The sequence below is a fragment of the Candoia aspera genome, chromosome 2 (genome assembly GCF_035149785.1).
Source record: "Candoia aspera isolate rCanAsp1 chromosome 2, rCanAsp1.hap2, whole genome shotgun sequence".
NCBI classification, from domain to species: Eukaryota; Metazoa; Chordata; class Lepidosauria; order Squamata; family Boidae; genus Candoia; species Candoia aspera.
In genome coordinates, this window is record NC_086154.1 from 63376479 (window position 1) to 63400860 (window position 24382).

Below are 24382 nucleotides of genomic sequence, written 5' to 3' on the forward strand. Positions count from 1 at the left end.
CATCCATAGACATAGAGAAATAAATTCAATTTCTAAACCATTTAAAAACAACAAGCAAAAGTCAAAAAAGGGCCAATAGCCCATAGCACATTCTCCCTTAACTCCTTTTAACCAGCACCCAGTTGAGACCCCCCACCAAGTCCTGTTGCGCGGCCTCACTGTGGTAGGGGGGTGTTTTTGCGAGGAATGAGTGAAGAAGGGAGTGTATGCCAAGAGTGTATATTTCCAGCATCAGCAGATTGAGATGGGCTGGGATTGGACACTTTCAGTAAGAAGAACACACTGTTTACCACTCAGGACACGAAAAACAAGGAACAGCGTTGCTTTTATATTTAGGAAGGCTGTAGCAAGAACAGTACTTGGCTCCAATGCAATCAGTGACTGAATAATATCAATTAGCCTTTGGAGACAACCCTTTACTACAATGTTCATCCAATTTGTGCTCCAACCACTGATGCAGAAGAGGAATTTGATGAGTTTGCATGATGTGACCCAGAACAGAGTCAGTTACAGCAAGATATGTATAAATAAACACACCACCCCAATTGGTTCCTTGCCATAAAGCATAGCCTCAAGGCATTGCTCCTACCACCTCCTTATGCTCCTCTCTACCTTGAGAGGGCTAACAGTCCCTGGGCTATGCTGGCTTCAAACCCTGGGCAAACAAAGCAGAGTCCACCAATCTGGAGCAGATAACTGGAGGGCTGGAGGCAGTGCTTCCCACTTACCTACAGAACTGCCCACAGGTTCTAGCAATGGTCGCACCATGGAAAAACAGACCGCAGACAAAAGCTTGTAAAAACTTGGCTGTTCAGAAGACCTAGGGAACTTTGAGGGATATAGCACTCCCTGTGCCAGGAATGTAATTATTCACTGTATTTCTGTTAACCACAATGATAAATTGTTTTTCCTGTATTGAATTCTATTGTTAGTATTACGTTGGTTGCAACTGTTGCTTTTTTACAGCGCTGAGTTGCCTTGCCTGAGGCATTTTATGAAATCATTCATAGATAGGTGGAGAGCACAGATGACCATTCAAAGAATCATAGTTATAGGTAAGCAACCTATCCTTGGGGTGCTATGTCTAGTCAGTTTGGTTGAAGAGTCAATGAATCTTTCAGTTAGTATTTTTCAGGGTCTGAGTGACTGGTTATCAAAAGAATGTATGGAACCTACATAAATGTTTGTTAAAAATACTGCCATAAGTTAATCAAAACCAGCTGCATTAAAACAGGAGGGGTGGGGTTGCTTGAATTTTTAAGGTGAGGTGAAACCTGTTTAAAAAAACATGAACAGGTGCTTCTTCATCCTCCACTTTGCTCTCTTAAAGGTTTTACTTTTCTCATCTTAACTTTTCATAGACACTGGAAAAAGAACTGAAGAAATATCATTTGACTGAAATGTTCTTTAAGCTGCCTATGGTAGTTAACTTAAAAGTATGTTAATGGCTAGTTTCAAATACTATATGCTATGCCGTAACATTATTTATTTGGTTTTGGTTTAACATGTATCAATTCAGTAATTAAGCCTTATAAATTGTGACTTATAGCACAAAGGGTGAACCCCATTTTTTTTTGTTGTTGTTGTTAAACAAATCATGAACTAGAGCAACGTTTAAAACCAATCACTATGTGCCTTTCTTAATGTGCCTTGAATTTAAGGCATGCTACATATCTGCAGTAAGACAGCTTGGCAGAAGAGCAGACAGACACACTTATACCATCTGTTTTCATACATCATACTGAATCAAAATGTGACTTACTAATTTATAGCTTACTACTTTGTATGAATTTAACTGTATGATTGCTTTATGGTTCAGTGTGTTGTACACAGAAAATTGGGTTAGTTTAGTACACCAGGGTTAGTTAACTATAAGCAAGCATGTCATGCCAGCATAATCTCTGAATCAGACTGTTCTCTCAAAGAGACTTTCTGAGTGTTCCAGCATCTTTAAAAATAGTTAAGGCTACATACTTGCAACTATTTCAAGAATAACACAAATAAAATAATTCTATAGGTATTGAGGCTGTTACATTTACCATTCAGAAGCTATCTCTAAAGAAAGTTGTTAATTTCATCAAAAGTCTTTGTACCAAATTCTATTTTACACATATATTTTGGCTCTGTAATGTTAGGCAAAGCAAAATTGGAATGTAACTTCTAAATCAGGAGTAGGCAATACCCTCCAGATGTTTTTCATAACCATTCCCACTAGCTCCATTTAGCATGGCCAATGACAAAAAGTAATGGGAATTGTCCCAAATATCCAGATGGTTCCAGGTTGACTTTCAGTGCTATAAGCTCAGACCTTCATTACGGCTAACCAAAATGGCAAAAACTGTGTGCGACCTTTCAACATACTTGTGGCATGTTTTATGGTTCTAATAAAGGTACTATCCACCTATGGCTTTTGGAAAATGGAAAGTCGGAAAATAAACATCAGGGTAATTCTCAATCCTAACAAAAAGGCCACCGGTGGCTAAAGCTACGAGAGGTCCTGAAGAAGAGGCAGGGAACAAAAGGACTGCTACCAGCTAAGAAGCAGAGAGCGCAAAAGGCTGGTGGGAACCCGCAGAAGTGAAAAGGTTGAGGAAGAATAGATAGTGGTGGAAATGACTTCAAATGCATTGAAAGGCAGTAAGTCCCATCTTGGGGGAAAGTTCTAGTAGAAGCAAAGGTTCCGTGGCAGTTGAAACCTTCCACAGGGAGAGGAGGGGCACCAGGCTTTAGCCGGGAGGCTTTCAGTTCAGCTTATGACTTCCTTGCTGAACAAAAGGATTTGGGGCATTGCTCTTTTATCTTGTACTTGTCTTGCAATCGGGAAGTCTTGATAAACAGGTCTGGTGGGTCCCATACTTGGATTACAAGGGGTACTGGCTTATAAAGCCCCTTAATGTAGATTAGGCACCCCTCAACACTTCAACAATATAAGCACAGGTTGCTTAGACAGATAACTTGTATCTTATGAACAGATTATGGGATTTCTAGGGAAAGCAAAATGTCAGGCAAGATCATACAGAAGTTTAGTAAAAAATTAAAGTAAGAGAATTTGGGACACACAATATTAAGATAAATTAATGATGAGCATTTAAAAAAACTTAAATATTTATTAACTATACAGTCTTAAAGCTTAGATTTGTTATTAATGAGTCTTACAGCAATTGTGATCCATCTCTCTCCAAAGTTGCTCAGAGGGTCATATATGATTCTCTCGTCCTTTCTCCTTATAATAGTCCGGTAGAAAATGATTGATTCAGGCTCTCTCAGCAAGTTTAATGACAGGGTGAAGATATGAAGCCATGTCTTCCTGGTCAAAGTTTATTTCTTCTGAATTAACTGTCAGAAATATTTTAGATAGACCTAGAGAAAACTAAAATTTATCTCTCTTGTCTGTTTATTATATTCAGAAGTAGATATGTTTTAAAGATAAGCACTCATATATCACACTTAGTCATAGTTGTTCAGCAAGTCAAAATGACCTGGTTCAGACACCATGCTAAACTATAGTATACCAAAATGAATGTGGTATGGCTATGGTCAGATGAGAATTAAGCCAAAAAGTTTAGGTAACAGTACATTGCCACTGCTTAATGAAGGTTGGAAGGTTACCGTATCAGGTGGTCCCAAAACTGCCGTTATCTGGATTTTTGTAAATCAGATGTTGCAACTTTCACAGCCTGTATGTTACAAAGTCTGCTTTGCACAACCCCAAATGGTGTCTGTTCCATATCCAAATGCAGCACATCACACCCTAATTGACCAACTGCTTTGGTTGACTGTGTTGAAAGCATGGCTTAGCGTGAGGTGTAATCCTCCCAATTTTATATTTAGAGATGAATTACCAACCAAAGGAGTACCTGTCTACAAGTTTTAGGAGGGACTGGCAGAGGGGTATTGCCTTTAACTATTTACACATTTGCTCCAGTTACAACTTTCTATAAGCAATCAAACTTCTGGACAATTAGGTATTTTTCCATTTCAGGTGAGATGTCTGAAAAATTAAGTAGGTGCCGTAAGGAGCTAGCAGCAGCTATTGACCGAGCCATGGAAGATCTCTCCATTCCTTTCCTTTCTTCCCAAGATTCCAGCAACAACCAGGACTCTGATTTGCCAATAGCGCAGCTTTCTACACCCCCTAATGCAGATATCTTTAATCCTAAGGGAGAGGTAATATCTCCTACTGTGTATTGCCCCCAGCAGCCTTCAGCGGTCTCTTCTCCTCCTGAAAAAGAGAATCCCCTCCTCAGGCCAAATCTCTTTCCAGTGACTGTGACCTCCAGTATCCCATGTCCCAAACGGGAACCACTGATGAGCAAGGAAAATACCTGGTTGCACCCACCAATCTTTATGGCTGACAAGCAGTATTTTATCAGCCTAGAAGACAGTGAGAGGTGGAAGAAAGGACATTTAAGGTATGCTTTGCTCTCACAGGCTTGATTTGTGTATTATGAGCAGCATCTGAACTTTAGCTTTGATGGCTGTTAACTTTGGTTTCTGCTGGTCAAGAACAGGGTGGATGCTAGAGCTGACTCCAGGCATTTTGGTGCCCAAGGTGGTCAAATGGTAAAAAGCAGAGCAAACCCAAACCCAAACATAATACGCTAATAATTTGCTGGTCAAAATATGCTATCTCACTCAGCTCATCAACTTTGAAACTTATTGCCAAAAGAAAACGAACCCTCCATCTTTAATCTCCTTCGACCAGCAAGCAAATACATTTTTATTCAGTCAGGGCTTTGGCTTTGCAGCTGACTTGTAAACTGAAATAGGATGAACTCGTATCAGTTTCCAGATGAAATCTCAATCGCTAGTTAGATGCTATTTTGTGAAGGTAGGCTTTGCAAGACATCCTTAAGGAAGGGAACAGGCTGAGCTCAAGACTTACAGCAAGTGCTCTTGCTCCATGGAGGTGAAAATGTCCAGTCTTCTGAATCAATGTTCCTTATTCTGTGAAAAGTGGACATCCTTAGCACAGAAAGTGGAATTTATCCTGCCCATCATTTGGCAGTTGGTGGTAGCATGGAGGATGACATCAAAAGCCCCCTAAATAAATAGCACAATCTTTTTAAATCACTTTATGTTTCAATTATCATTGCATATTTCACTGGTATTCTATTTTGATTAGCTGCTGTGATCACAAGAAGAGCAAGCTGTATGCTTAAAAAAAAATAGAGCAGGCACTGGCTTGCATAGCATTATGGTAAGGAGGGGGGCAAGGTTGTTTGGTTTGTATTTTAATACAGATCAACAGAATTCACAATGACCAATCTCGAACTCTAAGAATTATTATTTTTTAAAAGTTTTTTTTGGATAAAGTGATGCAGTTCTTTAAAACTGTATACAAAATATGTTATGGAAAACCTGAAAAAAAAAAAGGCATTGAAAAGGCAGGTTGGGAAAGTGCGTGTGAAGACATCTTTGCCCCTTGCTAAACACAAAGGTGTAACAATTAAATGGGCTTATGACTTAATGTATAAAAATAGCTATGCTAAATGAATCTGGATACCATAACTCTGAAAATTGAGATATCTCTGTTACTTGTACACTGGAATAAATTTCATTTTAGTTTGTGAGATTGGTTGGCTTGTTTGCAAATGTGTCTTTTACAACTGGAAGTTGCCTGGTCTAGTGTTCAGTTAAGGTGTTTTTATGCTGTTCAGCAAAACGGATGAAAGATCCATGAAGTCAGAAACAAGCATAATTTCCTGTGATGTTCCTCCAGAGAATCCAAAGGACCATGAAGATATGTCTGCTGGTTAGTGAGATCTACCCTGTTCCGCAGGTCTTTTTAAATTGGTTCTATGAAGGGCATTAGCCCTGCATGCTTAGAGAAGCAATTAGAATGCATGCATCAGTTTTTCTGCAGTTAAGCTATTTTCATTTTGTGCTGAATTAGGCACATGCAGATTTATCAATTTATATTGTTTTAACACAGACATCAACAGTCACCAGAATGAATGCAAGGCAAGTAATTTCAAGAAAAAGCCATGCTCTGAAAAGTAGCAATGGCTAACTTTGCATTGCCTTGAGAAGCTTGGCCTTAACAGTGGGAAGACAGAAATATGGGATGGGAAGGCGCGTCCCTTTAGAAGCGTCTGTTGCCGTAATCGCTTTTGTTAGGTCCTTGCCTCTAGTCCACCAGCTTCTCACAAACCTGCAAACATTCAGAACACATCCCATCCGTATTTGAAATAGCAAATACTGCTAGAATAGATGTGGGAAGAGTTATTATAATAGCTAAGAAAAAGAATGAAGACCAAATGTAAATGTTTGGGGCTGCTGGCTTGGCAGAAGCAATTTTGATTATGTTCTCAGATTTGGACAATTGGAATTCAAGTTGAAACTCTTATTTTCTTCAGACAAAACAGATGGGGGGATGGGGAGATTGATATACTGTATTTTTGTATTATGGCCAGAACAAAACATTCTTCGGGTGTTTTGAAGGAACTGGACCAAATCTCTACTCTTACGTATTTTTTGCTGTAGATGAGTCCTCGACTGTCCATCTGGGAGAGAGGAACAGTTTCAGAAAGGTCCTAGAACACAGCCCAGAAGACGAAGCTATTATTGAAACCTTGCTGGATATGGAAGAGGAATACAGATTAAACAGCTCCACCTTGCACCAGTTGCACTAGGCAGGTGGTATAAAGTGTGAGCTATTTTAAGATTTGGTAGTAACATTTTCCAACCATGGCAACCTTGGCAAGCAGTCCTGACCGTTGCAGGATGCGCTATTAAAGTAAGTGATTTACAATCTTGTGTGGAGCTTCCTTTTTCTTCCCTGCAGGATAATGAACGGTAGCTAAATCAAATGCCGCTGCTTGTCCTCTTCCAGACACAATGTTTCCATTACAAAGAAGATACTATATATAAAGCCAGCTTGTGACATAATTACTCAAGTCATGGTTGCTTCCAAATACTTGCCAAGCAGCAGCCATTTATGTCTTTAGAGCCAGAAAAAATAGATCTGAATCATGGGATGAATTTCACAGAAGGAAACACAAAATAGATACTAGTGGTAACTAGATAAATTGACTGGTGATGGAATGAAACCCCTTTACTTCTTGTATCTGGAGATTCATTAATGGTAAGGCCTTGTCCACCTAGAATTGATTATTTACTCCATGGTTTTTGGTGGGGCAGCAAGCCACACATCTGCTTTCACATCAGACAGGAAAGGAAGGAGAAAAGCATTTGTGTAAGCCATCTTGATCCTAAATGTATAGTTTAAAAGATATATACCCCCCCCATCCTCCAAATTGTCTAAAAAATTTATTTGGAATGAAATTAAAGATTTGGTGGGTTTTTAGCTTTCACATATTACTACAGCCTTTTTATAGATAAAATACTGTTATTGGCCATAGAAGAAAACAGTAGGCAGCAGGGTACTCTTTATCAGGAAATGATTGCCAAAATATTTATGTACTTAGGCATGACCTATTTTGTCTTTGCCAAAAATAGGACATGCGTAAGCGCATAAATATTTTCAGCAGTTCAAATTAGGAACCTCGGTCCAGCTTTGTAAGGAACATATACAAATATCAGCATACTTTAATTGGAAACACTGTTGCATTAAAAATAAGTCTTCAAGTCTCTGGTAAACCAGTGAATGTTCTACAGCTATACATAATTCTAGGGTTATCCACATCCAGAATGGAAAAATGGCCATACTTTACCTAATTTGTATGGGGTAACATAGAGAATGCCATATAGGACACATTGCGTATACCTTTGCTTCTAGCTCTGTGCATCATTGGCAACTGTTGCCATTGATTCCTTGTGATCTATCACCCTTCATACAAGGCAAAGCTCTCCATTTTTCATCTGTATTAAAACCAAACCAGCTTCTAATTGTAAAACTCACTGATATGAGAAAGTGGTGCAATAATACTGTAGGTTAAGGGGAAGATGGAAATTTAATATCAGATAGTTATCTATACCAAAGATAATTTACAGATATATTTACTATAGCTCAGTAAATATTCAAGCTTAGAATGCCACTTTCTTCCAGTTGTCCCTAAAATAATTTGATATAAGCACATATAATCATTTGATATGAGCACACTACCTAGCATAGTATGAATTACTTTATATAATATCTTCATATAGAAAAAATGTGTACCAGTGCTACTAAACTGCAACTTAGAGTTATTTGACATGAACATGGAATGGCCAAACAGCTGTACATTTAACCCTGACATGCAGTGAAAAAAGAAGAGTTAATGGATATTTTTCGTTATTGTGAGGTGATGCTTTTACTTTCTTCATGGGGAAATGGCATTGTGATTCAAATCAAGTTACATCGCTGCTGAGAAAATATTTTGTTGCATAAAATAAACAAACCTAAATTAAATAGATTGCCCTGAAAGTAAAAAATGAGCAATTTTCATCATCTTAATTACTGAGTAAATTATCTTCATGTATAAGACAGAATTAAGCTCACAAATCTGAAACACAGACACTGCCTACAGTAGAAGAAACAAGTGTGGGGATACTCACATAGGCTTCACTGACACAGGTAGCTGCAGAGCAACATATACATACGCCCCCTCTAAGACAGCAGTGGGAAACGTCTGGTCTACAGGCCATGTTCCCCCCATCCCCCCGAGATCAGAACCAACAGTTCAAGATGTTACCTGAAGTGTTTTGAATCAGTGTTTCCAGTGAGCTGAACAGCCTGAGAGGGAGGAGGCTTAAACCTCACTTTCTTCATAATTCCTCCTCCCTTAGCTGCTCAACTAATTGGGTAGAGTTAAGGAACAAAGAAAAGAGATCTATTCACATTCCTACTTTTTGTTTGTGACAGAGAAAGAGGATGGGAATCTTGTTAAATGAAACATGCATCCCAACGGGTTTCCACTGGGACAATGTGGTCCTTGGGCTTATTTGTTTTCATTGCTATAGCACTGCCATTTCACAACAGTAACGAACTGCTTATTGTTGTTATTCTGCTTATGCACAGAACCATGATATAGTATAACTCAACAAGTGCATGGATTTCAATTCTCAGCAAAGATCTCACTGGCTGAGTAATTCTTGGAGCTGCAGACTTATCAAGGGTAGATCAAGGCCAATGATACTCTGAAAAGTTGTAACATGAAATATTTGAAATACAAACTCCACACTGTTAAAAAAAAAAAAGCTTAACTGGTCTTTTAATGCACTGCTACTTTAGTGTCACAATTTGACAACTGAGCCACAGCCACATATTGCTTTTGGCTGGTAACTCAAGAACTTTAATCAATCTGGTTTTAGCATTGTGAACTCAGGAATGTGCATTGTCTTGATTATACATACAAGATTCCCTACCCCAAAAGCTATGAACACAATTCATAAAGAATCTTAGGTCATACACATGTGAAACTTTAAATGCTTATCTCTTAAGGAAGCATTAGTTTAAGACCTCAAGCCTGTTTTCTATCGACCTAAAATCCATCAAAAACATCTCTCAATTAAAAAGAATTTATCTAGATCCAATCCGTATTTTACTAACATTCCAATCATTCAAAAATTAAAATCTAACCATAAATTATTCTAGAGGGTGATATCTACTACGGTGAAATTTATTTACTGTTCGTTTTAGTAACAGGATTCAGTTGCTGTGTTTACCTAGGTGACAGGAGAAAAACTAGAAAGCAAAAAGTGACTCTTTATCCAGCCTATAGACAAGCTCCAAACTTTCTAGTAACTTGAGCATCTGGATAACCAAATGGCAGCAAGCAGAGAGAATACCTGCACACTGCTTCCACCTAAACTCAAGAGGCTTCAGGGTTAACTCCTATAACAATCTTTTGGAAAACACTGTGACATTTAACAGGTACAGCAGCAGTGTATTGAACCCATAATACATTTCCAGCTGTCCACAATAGATAAATTCTTCTTTCAATAAGTTTGGCTCAGGCTACAAGTTTAGTAGTTTACGTTTGACCTATGAAGAACTATCAGCAAAGAGTGCTAACATGACTCAGAAGACATCAGCTAAAGTCTCAGAAGAGGCTCTTGAAGCAAGACTTTTTGCCTGCAGCTACAGAACTCACGGAAATTCTGATCAGATTTATTCTGGTCACCAATAAGAACACACTTCGGATATTAAACGTAACTGATTTAATGCCAGCCAAATAAAGATGCTCAGAACATGGATGTCGGCAATTCTTCCTTGAACATGCCTTCAAAGCGGAGATCTTTAGCCATGAGTTCTTCCTCAACATCCTCCAGTGCCCACTGATGGTCAGTCAGTTCCAAAGCCTCCCATTCCGTCTGTAATGGCAAAAAAAGAGCACTGATAGGACCAGCAAAGTACACCAAATAGCTACACTGGCTGTTTTGAAATGTACTGAGAGGTCTTGTTCAACATCATGCCTTAGTTTATTCCTATTAGTTTAGTTTGTGAATTTTACATCAGTAGCCTGGAGCTTGTGACTGAAATGTAGGCAAGGAGTTTAGATGAGGGCAGTTTGGGTATAGATGCGTGATTAACTTGCTTCTACAAGGTGTGTGTGTGGGGGGGAGGGGGAATTAAGCTTTATATAGGTGCAGTGGGCAGGAAAGTTCCTCATGCTTAAGAACTGCGTGAACGCCTAACCAGCCATCTTCCTGACCAATATGTCTGTTGGTACTAATGCTTAATATGTTATAACCACAGCCACATTTTGCATATGTCACTTTTAACCAAGAAACACATCTGCTCCAAAGAAGATGCACAGAGACTTCTATGTTGTTTTCTCTCAATAAAGCTAGGCATTGAAATAACCAGCTTTATAGATCATCAAAAAATTCCTGATATTTCTACTGTGTCCACAACTTAAATGAATTGAATCATATGAATTTCTGCCCAAAGTCTCCAAAGCACTGGCCAAGTTTCTTGAGCTTCATTGCTGCTCTGAATTTATTTATTTATTTACCATCCCACCTTTATTGTTTTTATAAATAAGGCGGCGAACATACCTAACACTTCTTCCTCCTGTGAGGGGAGTTGGGCTGAGAGAGTGACTGGCCCAAGGTCACCCAGGCGGCTTTCATGCCTGAGGAGGGACTAGAACTCTCAGTCTCCGGGTTTCTAGCCCGTTGCCTTAACCACTAGACCAAACTGGCTCTCAGTTTTAACTGAATATACTGATACATGCTAAGGTCATAAGCAGTTTGTTCATGCTAACAGCCTTTTCACTGATAATTCACCAATACATTTCCAAAGAATTTCAGTATAGTTAAAAAATATTAGATGTGAATGCGAATTTTCAATCTCATTGTTATTTTCTAGAGCAGTGTTTCTCAAAGTATAGTCGGAGGACCCTTGGGTGAAATCAAAATTATTTGCCAGCCTATGTTGAAAAATAATACAGTATTAAAATCCTATCAAACAACCATGAGATGCAGTAGCAGCAGCGAATGCATCAATTTTAATTTTTAATACGGTAAATATCGATAAATATAACCCATACAAACAAAGGCTCTTTTGGGGTCCTCCATAGTTTTTAAAAGTGGGAAGAGGTCCTGAGAGAAAGTAGTTTAAGAAACACTGTTCTAGAGAATTATTTAGCAAGCATTCCTACCATGAATTCCAGATTAGCATGCTCTGCAGCTATTCTTGCTTTAAAAGCATTTCCTCTGTACATTCAAGGTCTTTATTTGAAGAACTTATTTCAGCAGTTGGAAGAAAAGTCTTGTACCTTGAATGCTTTATTAGTATCTGCAGGCATGGCCATGGCTGCTCCGGTCATCTGCTCCTGCATTACTCTGGACTGATCAGCAGCTACAAAGATGAAAGGAAGTTACCATTATAGGGCGCTCTGCAGGCACAATAACAGAAGTGACCTTTCAGAAAGTGATGAACCAGCATTCATCTCTGTAAGTGACAACAAAATATCCTTCCAGTGTTCTGCAAATTAGGTACAAACTAGCTTGTGAAGCCAACAGGCTCAGTTTTCTTCAGTGTTAAACTGAAGACAAAAAGCTTTAAACCTAGCTAGTGCTAAAGAAGTCCATTTTAATTTGCAGAGGATACTAACGAGCAATTTGTTTAGCACTCAAAACACTAACATTATTTCAAATAAACAGAGTCAGCAGCCAGAAACCTTTTTAGGATAGAAAAATAATAGTTGTTATGAGTTCCAAATTGTATAGTATGTACGAATCAGGTTTCTCACCAGCCTTTTGAATTAAAGCCACAAGGAAATATTTCCTTGAATGGATACAATTTGTGCCAGGGTCATGACTTATTCAAAAGGTAACAGATTAGTATTTTTCTGAGGAAACAGCCTGATTTGAATTTTCTCTTGTCTCTTGATAAAACAATTTTTTAAGTTAGATGAACAGAAAATTACTTACCATTATCTTGGCCAAGAATGAGGGTATAAATGCTTCTAAGTCCAAATACATTTAGAAAATACCAAGAAGCTGAGCTTACCCTGAAAAATCAAAGAAATTAGGTGTTATTTGAATAATGAGAGTGCCTGTGTACAAGATCCTAGATCCACTTCAGATAAGGTTGGATAAGGAAAAGCTCTTACCAAGATGCATCCAAAGTAAGCAATTCAATGCCCTGTTGTAGCATTGGTTTAAAACGCAATGTCAGAGGAAAGGGGACTTTTGCTGCAAAAGGTTAAAAAAAAAGTGTTCAAAAGAGAACAATTCTGTATGGCATAATGCTTTATAAAAGAACACTTACAAGGAGATATTATGGTAAGGGGTTTAAAACAGAACGTTCAATAACTGAGAAGCAAAAAGAATGGGAAACTGAAAAACAGAAAAACCGAAAAACACAAAGGCAGGAAAAATTGAGAAAGCAGAGTAAGCAGAGGAAACACGCACTGAGCGTAAAGCAAACACTTCTGAAAACAAAGCAGAATAAACTAAAACAAATTCTGCACAGACACCGTTATGAAAAGTGCAGATGAACAGAAGAGCAAAGCAGGAGTATTTTGACTTGTGCCTAGTATTGGCAAATGAGCACAGCAAGATAAATAGTGTAATACACAGTTAGAGAGGAACAGTTACTTCCAAAAGAAAGAACATCTTTCCTCATATTTACTGAGTCCATGTTCTAAGCCACACAGCAGTCTCAGTGTAAGTCACTATTTTCTTTTCAGAGACAGAAAGTTGAAGCTAACAAAAAATGACTTGTGCAAGGCTTCCATAGTCAAGAAAACAAACAAATGGATCACCTAATAACTCAAACCAGAATTTCCACTCGTGGCACAAATGCTCAAATTATACTTCAGATACATTATGTGAAGAGTTAGCTCTTTGGAGAAGGGTCTAATGCTAGGAAGGATAGAAGAAAAGATAAGAGGAAGATCAGCAGCAAGGTGGATGGATTCAGTTACAGTGGCAATGGGTGCACCACTGGAAGGTCTGAAGGACCAGGTTAGGGACTGATTGACATGGAGAAAAATCTTCTCTAAATAAATAAATAAATAATCTAAATAAAAAAGCAAGCCCCCTGCATCTCAGGAGATCTCTAGAAAGCCACATCTGCATGCCAAAGAATGCAAAGAATGTTCCTGACTGTGTAGGTTCAGAATCCTAGACTGACACTCACTTGTGACAAAGCCTGAGAAGGTCATGTTGATCCAACCACCGATCAGAATCATAGGTAACACATTTGTTACATTCCCCTTCATCATATCTGTCAGCATGGTAGGATCTACAAGGCAAACAAAAGTTCAAATGAATATATAACAGTTTGCCTCCTGCTGGATTTCTGAAGAGCTTTGAATATTAATATAAAAATCAAGATGAAACAAAAAATCACCCTGATTTAATCTTCATTTTAGTATTTAGCAAGCCAGTGTGGTATAGTGATTAAAGTGTTAGCGTAGTCCACCCTCACCCACAAAAGGTCACTGGCTGACTTTGGATCAGTCACTCTCTCAGGACAACCTACCCCCAGATTTGTTATGTGGGAGAAAAATAAATGGAGGGAGTGCTATGTACACTGTCTTGAGGTCCTGGATGAACGGTAGGATAAAAATCAAATAATTAAATAGTATTTAAATTTGCTTTTTGAGAATAACTACGGCCTTTAGGCCCATCCATACTCTACTGTTCTTGTAAATATTGTCAGTATCTCTTAAGAGATATTTCAGGTACGCCAGGCCCAACACTGAGGAGTTTTCTCATTAAGTCATTCATTAATTTTAGTGAAATAAATTCACTAATTCCCCCTTTGCCAACCAAAATATATCTCTTATAAACAGCATTTTCTCCTAATATTTTGGTTGGCGAAGGGGGAATTAGTGAATTTATTTCACTAAAATTAATGAGTGATTTTTCTTTTTTCTTATTTTGTTTTTATCCTAAACATTTGTAATTATTAGAAACTTCATTTCAATTTAAAAATAAGAAGTGGTGTATGAATAATATAAATAAATAAATAAGTAGATCTCAGTTGTTCTTTTTAAATGACTTTCATTTTAAGGACATGAATGGGACAAAATATCTTTCAAAACAGCAAACAGTAGCAAACTCTTAATTGTTAGGCTAAGAATCTGAATCGCAGGTACCGCTGCAAATTTATCCCATTAGGCTGACAAGAGCCTGGAAGATGTTTTTCTTTCATGACAATTAGAGGGAAGTTCAAACAAAAGACAGTGACTACATTTGTATAAAAGAATGAGCTTAACTCAGCATTAGTCACATTAACTACCCTGCCAATTCTACAGACTACTTCACTACTCTAAAGTAGAGGCCCCGGCAACTCTGTTCTGGAGGTTAGATATCCCCGCCATTTACTGTTTAATTCATTTAAGTTCTAAATTGATAGGAAAAAAAAAATGGACTCAAGTTAATTCTCTGTACGTGTGGAAATACAGAATGGCAGAGATGCTGTTGATGGAATGGTTCCATTTTGCATCTACTCCAGAGAACAGCCTTTGGTAGGACAACACAGGCTGTTTGGGAACCAGCAAACAAGAATGCCAAGCTCAGACAATACTCTGGACTGTAGCTGAAGTATGTCACTGTGAAATAAGCCAGTTTCAGACTATATAAAATGCTCTGCCTGAATTATAATCTAAACCATAGTCAGTGTTTGGTTGATATAGAAAGCATAATCACAACGTAAGTTACTGAGCCATGCAACCATACTTGTTACTTTTAAGTGTTCTGGGCTCAAGTATTATATGTTGTTTTGAACAGAAGCATATTATAAATAAATGGAAATCACACTTGTTCAGATGATCTTGCAGGATTTTCAAGAACTAAACCAGAAAGAAAATCATGCAAAATATCTAGCTTGTTCTATTTTTCTAAATATTTCAGCCATCAAATTTGGTAGCTATTTCTAAGCATGAAACAAAACTAGAAGTTTCTAATATTATTAATAAAACTCTTTCAGGAAGGCTTCTTACATACCTGTCATTGGGGAAGGAGGCACTACCTTTCTTTTAGTTTTCTTAAAGAACCCATCATCAGGATTATTGAAATAATATTTCCGTGTCAGAAAGGACTGAAAGAAAAAAGACAACATTTATCAATGACTAGGATTAATCTCCCAACAGAATGACTGGAAAGTGGATGTAAGAGAAACGTGGTAAAACTATGTTACAGAATGACAGGAAGTGTGTATAGTAACGCTAACAGGCAGTATGAACACTTGTTGGAATGAAGAAGTGAAGGACCTGTGGATAAGGAAAACTGGATATAAGAGAATAATTGCTGTGAATATGAGGATGAGAGAAAATGTTATATAACATGTATAAAGAAGGAAAGAAAGCTACAAAAAAAGTAAGGAATGGTTAAAATTAAATGCAGAGAAAATACACAGTAATAAAAATAAAAAAATGGAAGTGGATGAAAAGGGCTAAACAAGGAGCCGCTAGAAAAATAAAATAGTAGAACTCAAAGAAGTGCATAAAAATTGATGAAAAGAGGTAATAAATGTGAGAAAGTTGAATAATGGTAAGGCTGTAGGTGTAGATGGTGTAACTGGCAAAATGTTAAAAGAGTGCTTAAAGAGTGGTAGTGTGCTTTGCGTAACATGGGTGTGAAGAATGCATCTGTGCCTGACATCTGGAATAATGCTGTTATTGTTTCCTTATACCAAAGTAAAGGTTGCACAAATGAATGCAAAAACTGCAGGGGGATTAGTTGGTCAGAACTGTGATTAAAAGAGTACAAGAGCTGAAAGCGAGCAAAAATTGGGAAGTGGACTGTGGCTTTAATTTATTTGCTTATGGCTCACTCCTTTTCTGTGCTTTGAAGAAAGGGAATAGCTTGAATATATATGTATGTATGCTGGCTTACATATTTAATGGGAAAGAACAACAATATTATATGCTCAGTTTTGAATAAAAACAACTGAAGACTTTTCATCTGTAGAGAGCTAAAGAGATTACCCTGGAGAAATGAGGCAGAGTTGCAAAAACATGCTTTAAGCCCAGGAAACAGAGGGAGAGAGAAGCTAAGACTGACTCCTCCCTAATTTACTAGTATATAAAAGGGAGGGAGGGGGAAACTCAGTCAGGCTTTCAAGATTTATATATTTACAGAACCTATATCAATAAAGTATACTTCCAGACAGGCTTGTGAGTCTCCTTCCTGACCTGGCCTATTCCAAAGGCTGTTTCCTGGACTTCAAGGTCATCTCTATAGTTCTCAACATCACCTCATTGCAAAAGTTCATATTTCTTTTCTGTTTCTTGGTACTGAATGACTGATGACATTATTTTGACACTCGGTTTATACACAAAATAAACAAAAGAAGCAGTTGATTATACCTTTCAAGATATATGATGTTCCCAGTTCTTTACTTGGTAACAATGTAACTATCGTATAAACAACCTAAATTTATTTTTAAAAAGGCCTACAGTACTGCATCCCTGGGTTCTTCATTCAGAAATGGCATCAGGTACAACAGTATGGAGAATCTTCCTGTTTTCTTATTTTGATAGTTCAGCATTTTATATTACCAGATGTCAGGTATGATTGCTCTGTGGGCTTGGATGTGCAAATTCATAATAGAAATGCTCTGCCTTTCTTATGTACCTAAGTGTATCTAAAGGTAAAGGTAAAGGTTTCCCTTGACATTAAGTCCAGTCGTGTCCGACTCTAGGGGGCGGTGCTCATCTCCATTTCAAAGCCGAAGAGCCGGCGTTTGTCCGTAGACACTTCCGTGGTCATGTGGCCGGCATGACTACATGGAACACTGTTACCTGCCGGCCGAAGCAGTACCTATTAATCTACTCACATTTGCATGATTTTGAACTGCTAGGTTGGCAGGAGCTGGGACTAGCAACGGGAGCTCACCCTATCATGCGGACTTGAACCGCCAACCTTCCGATTGGCAAGTTCAGCGGTTTAACCCGCAGTATCTACCTTCCTGAGAATTGATGTTCTAAGAGTAGTCTCAGATCAATCAAGATTTTTCTTTTTCTTGTACTTAGTTTGCATGATATCATAAGCTACACCATAATTAGGCCTTGCACTACTTCCAAACTTCAATCACGTACTCAGTTGTGGCTAAGGCAAATCTCCTTAAACACAATTTGTACCCCTAGTTTGTAAATGGTTGTTAGCTGTTAAATCTTTATTATGGTCATAGACCAATACAACAGTGTTATTCTGTAAGACATACATAGTCACACTTAAGATATTAACAACATATAATAAAAATATATATTAAAATCAGTTAAAATACGCTAATTATCTAACTCTATATGCAAGGTGTAGGGTATAGCCTATTTTAACTATTTGGTTTACCACAAGTATGGCTCTACAAGTTCTATACCAGTTAACCAATGCGAAGGATCTGAATCAATGGTTAACTTTCCTCCTGGTCTCTAGATATAAAGCCAAAAGCGAGGAGTGGCCACAAAATGAGAGTGTTTTAGATGCAACATTTCTGATGATTCAGGTTTTGTTTTCACTCCCTGCAGGCAGTTAATATGAAAGGATATCAAAAGGTGGGAGAGAGGCTTAGTATCCCATGCAGGGAAGCTCTGACTTCCATTGGACTACCGAGGAGTTTTTTACTAACATGACAACACTGAAAAAGAAGGAAAAATAGTAGCAGTCCTGGTAATGATAGCCAGCTGCCTACAATAATGATGGCTGGAACTGAATTGGCTAACATGGATAGCAACTGGTGAACTGGAGTTGGCTAGATTTGTCAAGTCATCTGGCAAGGGAACCACAGTTAGTACCACAACTATGGTATGACAGATCTGGCTTGGTCAATCAGGCAAACATATTTAATAGTCTTTAATTTCAACACACAGTAATAACAGTGTCACATAGAGATGTCTCTAATACATGGAACCATACCTGCTTTGGAATGTACTTTCCATTTTCTCTGAGAACTCTACTTCGAATGAGAACTTGGCTGAAATAAAACAAGGTCGTTACATAAAATAGGAAAGGAAACAGGAAATCAGAAAAATGATACCCTTGTGTATATTACATTTGGGCAAACTATGGGAAAATATCGTAATGACAGTAACAATGCTGTTTTTCATTTACAAAGTAACATCAGTTTGAAAAGATTAAGGACAGGCACTGAGCAAGATTTCGCAATCAGTGTGTTATTTGAGTACTTCCTTCACTCATGCTCATACTGCATTGTCAAACAATCTTTTATATTTACCTTTGATAATACCTTCATGAACTGCATCTTCCATACAAAATAATGTTTTATGTTTAAGACAACACAATCCATAAATGCCTTAACAGTTCTTAATCAATCTGCTATTTTGTGGAGATCAAATCATATGTGGATCTTTATTGATACGTAAAGGAAGAAGCAACGATGCAGTTTGGTCCTGTTTCATTTATTTCACTAATAAAGTTATTCAACTTGAAATGAGCCACTAGGAAATAGGAATTGTTTGCACCTCCTTTAGCTGCAGTAACAACTGAATGCTTCCTGTATTTGGTGATCTCTCCCTTGCATCACTCCATTGGCCCATGGCAACTATTTAGTAATATTTAAAGATTTCAAGCATTAATTGCTCATTTTTGGTCCTGCCACAACAGGATTTACACCTAGAACTTGACCTGAACATTCCAAAACGTTGGACTTGTTTTCTTTGTCTTGTACACTAGCTTATGTGTTTTGAATCACTATCTTACTGCATGATCCACTTTCAGCTTCAGTTGACAAGCAGATAGCCTGATATTCTCCTGGAGAATTCTATGATATGAAGCAGAATTCATGCTTCTTTGTGATGACAAATCATCCAGGTCTTGAGGTAGCAATATGTCCCCAAGCCATTCCACTACTACCTCCATGCTTGAAAACTGATAGTGTTCTTATTGTGGAATGCAGGGTTTGTTTTGCACCAGACACAACAAACCCCTGTAATCTATAAAGTTCAATTTTTCCTTCCATGAGTCTGGAGGTTCAACCAGTTTACATTAACACCCTTCACTATATCTCTCCATTCATTACTTTTCTATCCTAGCAAACTACTTGCTTCCATTGTGCTCATACTCTGATCCATATACTGTATTTTGTTCATTAAATATTCACTTCTCCCTTTGTGAGGACTGCATCAACTCCATCCAGCCAGAAATGTATCAGTCTTCTCCTTCATCTCAACCCATTCACTCTTCCTTCATTTATCTGTTTTGCAATTGATCCTTATCCATTCTGTTTCTGTGCCCAAACCACCCCAACCATACTTCTTTTGTACTGGTCACTCACTCCGTATTTATCAAATTTTGCCACCGCCCATCTCCCCCTGGAAGAGGGACTCTGGGCAGTATTCAGTCTATAGTCGTGGGAAAAAGAAAGTACACCTCTTTGAGTTCTATGGTTTTACATATCAGGACATAATAAAAATCATCTGGTCCTTAGCAGGTCTTAAAATTAGGTAAATACAACCTGAGATGAACAACAGCGTATGACATATTACACCGTGCCATTAGTTATTTTACAAAAATTAAGCCAAAATGGAGAAACCATGTGTGAAGAAGTAGTACACCCTATGATTCAATAGTTTGTAGAATCACCTTTAGCAGCAATAACTTGAAGTGAGTGTTTTCTGTATGACTTTATCAGTCTCTCACATCGTTGTGGAGGAATTTTGGCCCACTCTTCTTTACAACATTGCTTCAGTTCATTGAGGTTTGTGGGCATTTGTTTATGCACAGCTCTCTTAAGGTCCCACCACAGCATTTCAGTCGGGCTGAGGTCTGGACTTTGACTGGGCCATTGCAACACCTTGATTCTTTTCTTTTTCAGCCATTCCGTTGTAGATTGCTGTGTGCTTGGGATCGTTGTCCTGCTGCATGACCCAATTTCTGCCAAGCTTTAGCTGTCGGACAGATGGCCTCACATTTGACTCTAGAATACTTTGGTATACAGAGGATTTCATGGTCGACTCAATGAGTGCAAGGTGCCCAGGTCCTGTGGCTGCAAAACAAGCCCAAGTCATCACCCCTCCACCACCATGCTTGACAGTTGGTATGAGAGGTTGGTGCTGATGTGCTGTGTTTGGTTTCAGCCAAACGTAGTGCTGTGCATTATGACCAAACATGTCCACTTTGGTCTCGTCTGTCCAAAGGATATTGTTCCAGAAGTCTTGTGCTTTGTTCAGATGCAACTTTGCAAACCTAAGCTGTGCTGCCATGTTCTTTTTAGAGAGAAGAGGCTTTTTCCTGGCAACCCTTCCAAACAAACCATACTTGTTCAGTCTTTTTCTAATTGTACTGTCATGAACTTTAACATTTAACATGCTGAGGCCTGTAGAGTCTGAGATGTAACTCCTGGATTTTTTGCAATTTCTCTGAGCATTGCACAGTCTGACCTTGGGGTGAATTTGCTGAGACATCCATTCTTGGGAAGATTGTTCACAAAACGTTCAAGACAGTTGCCAATCTTCTTCACTATAGAATGATGGACTTTAAATTGTTTGGAAATGGCCTTCCCAGATTGATGGGCAGCAACAGTTGCTTCTCTAAGATCATTGCTGCTGTCTTTACTCTTTGGCATTGTGTTAACACACACCTGAATGCTCAAGATCAGCAAACTCCTAAAACTTCAGCTTTTATAGAGGTGGTCACACTTGCCGATGATCAATTAATCAAGGGCATTTGATCAGCAGCACCTGGATGCTACTTAGCCTCTTAATACCTCTGGAAGCAGTAAGGGTGTACTTACTTTTTCACACATGGTTTCTCCATTTTGGCTTTATCTTTGTAAAATAAATGACACAGTGTAATATATCATGTGTTGTTGTTCATCTGAGGTTTTATTTACCTAATTTTAAGACCTGCTAAGGACCAGATGATTTTTATTATGTCCTGATATGTAAAACCATAGAACTCAAAGAGGGTGTACTTTCTTTTTCCCACAACTGTACATTCATTCAACACCAATACATTCTTGATCTTATCACTTATTTTACTTACACTTTTTAAATTTTATCCATCCCCACTACATTCAATTTACTTGCATGTTTCTCCTGTTATACCAACTCCCATTTCATTGTGCAGAAGAATGCTCTTATACATAGCCATTTTTTTGCTTATTTCAACATTCATTCCTTGCAACAGACCACATTTAATTATTACCTTTCTTACCAGAATTTATACATCTTAAATTTCCACATCCATAGTAAACATTATTCCAAGTTGTACAAATTCTTATATTGTTTTTTCACCATTTTTGCTAATTTGGAATTGTTCATCTTCCCCAACAAGCACAACTATTTCAGCCTTCAATACATTAATTTTCAGGTCCCCCCTCTTCATTATATTTAATATTTGCTATAAATCATTTGGGTTCTCAGCCAACAACACAGTATTGCATTGTTGCATACAAAAGTATACACACATTCACATCTCTAAGTAATACAATTCTTTGCACATTTATCCATATATAAATTAAACAATAAACAAACATCTTTATCTTTGATCAGCGTTGAACCATTCACTAACATTCTATTTATTCTCATACAAGCTTCACATACACTATATCTTACTGCATTCAGCAACTGCCTTTCAACTCCATGTCTATACAAAACATTCTATAATTCAAGTCTCTTCATTATGTAGTATTTTCTCTCAATCTTGCAACATAAACTGTCAACTCAGTCATGCTTTAGATTTATTCATTTCCTGTAACTAGTATGAACAGACTTTAAACCACATATTTGAAACAGATGTCTTTGTAAGCAGATGCCCACCACAAAAATCAACACTATCATTTGTTCTTGGGTCTTTTGCTGTTGTTATACTGTATATGGCAAAAATATTAAAAGGATAATACACTTGTCTGTCTCAGGATATTTTCTTTTACTAAATCTGTACTAAAAACATTTAGAATGAGTTCTATGTATAATCACCATGATACATATTTTTAACCCCAACACTGAGATTTAACTACTTCATAAATAGACTGAGAAGTCCAATGATTTAGATGCAGCCAGACAGAAAGCACTCTTCTGTGTCATGAGCCTGTATATAAAAGTACAGAGCCTCCTCTGAAGTTCTCAAAGAATGGTGCAGGCTCATGTAGGAGGCAACAATTATTAAGATATCCTGAGTCCATACCAAAGATGATTTTTAAGGATAATAAATACCACCTTACTTGGTGCTTGGAAACAAAGTAGGAACCAGTATGGATGCTGTAAGCTCCTAAGGAAAATCTTGCTATTTTTTGCTAGACCAACTGAAGATTTTTAAAAAAGATTCTTCAGCAGTAGCACCTTATAGAGAAAGCAGCAGGAAGCTCCGCCGGGGCACATATCACCAAGACTAGGCATAATTTAGTCCATGTTGCTACTTGGGTATCTTAGGAATGAAGGAAGGTCAAGTTATACTTCCAGATTTCTAAATAAAATATGCATGAACCAATGCAAAGTATAGTATGTGCTAACTTCTGCACGTGACAGAAATACTTGTTAAGCAGCTCTAGATCTTCCTGCATATACTATAAACAATCTCCATAGTATATTAAATAATAATATTTATTATTTAAAAAGACAGTCATCAAACATATAGGACATCTCTTACCTGTCAGACACTTGTTCCTGAGTGAGCTTTTTATCACTCTGGAGAAGGATGGATACATAGTGACGAATCATCCCTACAAAGAAGGTGATGAAGACTATGGGAAGCACCACCCATAGTCGAATATTGGAGTCCAACAACAGTTCTGGCTCAGTCATTTTTAAGAAGCGTTCTGGTCATGCACACCAGCTTCAGTCTTTAATCTCTAAAAGATCACAAAGTATGGTATAATAACTGATGAGTCTAACAGGTGCCAAACAAGGAATTATCACTGCTGCTTCTAACTTTTCCAGAAACATGTACACAAATGTACATTTAAACAAAAATCTAGAAGAAAAAGAGATTGGAGGGGTGCTATGAAAGCTTTGGATATTATTTTTCATTTGCCTTCAAGGAAGCCTCAGGCTGGAGATGCTACTCTGAGAGCGTGGCTTAGGTTTGCGCACGAGAGGAGGACGTGAGGAACGAAGTTAAATGAAATGCAGTTAAAACAAGCAGGGCTTCATTTAAAAGAGATATTAGGCTCAGGACCTATTTTTAACACAAGGAACTCAGTTCTAAAACAGAGGAAGTAATGTAAGTCAAAGAAGTCTCTAAACTTGCACTGTACGTGTCTTCCCCTTTCCACGAAGTAATCAGTCCGCCTTCACGCGTCTAGAAGGTGACTTGATCCTCGGTACCTTTAAAAAAAAGGCAAATGGGAACGGTTTTGTGCCTATTTCTTCTTAAATCAGAACCATCCCACTGTTTGGAGGTCCCCATCTTTCCAAGTACGGAAAATGGAAAGAGGCCCAAGCCCCGATTTTTCCAATCAAGCTAATGGGGACATTCGAGGACCCACTTCCCTACACCAACCTGGTCCCCCTTCAGCCTTCCGGGAGCAACGAATGACGTCCTCTTAAAGTGTCCGACAAGATGGCTGTTACGTGACCGATGAGATCATCACAAGGCGCCCCCGCTGGGTGTTTGGCGGGAGAGTTCCAAAACGGGCAGGAGAGCGGGCGCCGAAGTTGTGCAGTGGCTGTGGCGTAGTTGCTCCTGGGTGGTAAGTAGTAAGCGTCCGCGCGGGAACTGCGATTGTTCGGCTTAGTTGTGGCGGAGGACAGATATTTTATTTGGACGCAACGCCTGTCCTAGGAGCCTCGCCTCTTCTGGCAGTATCGCAGTTAGTCGGGGAAAGGAGGTGACAGAATGAAGTGATTTGGAGAGGAAGAGATACACAGACACGACAAGCATAGAAAAAACTTTTCATTGTCTCGGTAGCTTCATTCCCCTTGATTTGCAGGATTGTTTTTTCCCCCGGGACCGAAGGGAGAGAAATCCAAGATTTCAGTGTGATTCCACTTTCCTACCCGCCAGAAATCCAGAATGTAGACTCATCATCTTCCCACCAAACAGCTTCCTGGGCACTGAATGTAAAATTAAGCCAGGT

The 24382-nt window shown here is 38.3% G+C and overlaps 2 protein-coding genes across 4 annotated transcripts; one reads left to right on the forward strand and one right to left on the reverse strand.

The window, feature by feature from the left end:
• The first annotated feature begins 973 nt into the window (after positions 1-973).
• On the forward strand, positions 974-6757 carry C2H3orf62 (chromosome 2 C3orf62 homolog). 2 transcript variants are annotated; one of them, XM_063291996.1, is made up of 4 exons: positions 974-1055; positions 3983-4412; positions 5661-5755; positions 6487-6757. In XM_063291996.1, the coding sequence occupies exons 1-4, from the start codon at positions 995-997 to the stop codon at positions 6633-6635; spliced, it is 735 nt and encodes a 244-aa protein (XP_063148066.1). In that variant the 5' UTR covers positions 974-994; the 3' UTR covers positions 6636-6757. The 2 variants fall into 2 exon arrangements, with proteins under 2 accessions (XP_063148066.1, XP_063148067.1); XM_063291997.1 differs by lacking the exon at positions 974-1055 and adding an exon at positions 1077-1262.
• A 3330-nt stretch (positions 6758-10087) lies between these two features.
• EMC3 (ER membrane protein complex subunit 3) lies at positions 10088-23900 on the reverse strand. Of its 2 annotated transcripts, none has more exons than XM_063292007.1 (9): positions 23806-23900; positions 22954-23155; positions 18262-18319; positions 15352-15445; positions 13538-13642; positions 12507-12588; positions 12325-12404; positions 11667-11749; positions 10088-10257 (listed from the first exon to the last, which is right to left on the reverse strand). In XM_063292007.1, exons 2-9 carry the CDS (start codon positions 23106-23108, stop codon positions 10129-10131), a joined length of 786 nt encoding a protein of 261 aa, XP_063148077.1. In that variant the 5' UTR covers positions 23109-23155; positions 23806-23900; the 3' UTR covers positions 10088-10128. The 2 variants fall into 2 exon arrangements, with proteins under 2 accessions (XP_063148077.1, XP_063148078.1); XM_063292008.1 differs by lacking the exon at positions 23806-23900 and adding an exon at positions 23554-23614.
• Positions 23901-24382: the final 482 nt, after the last annotated feature.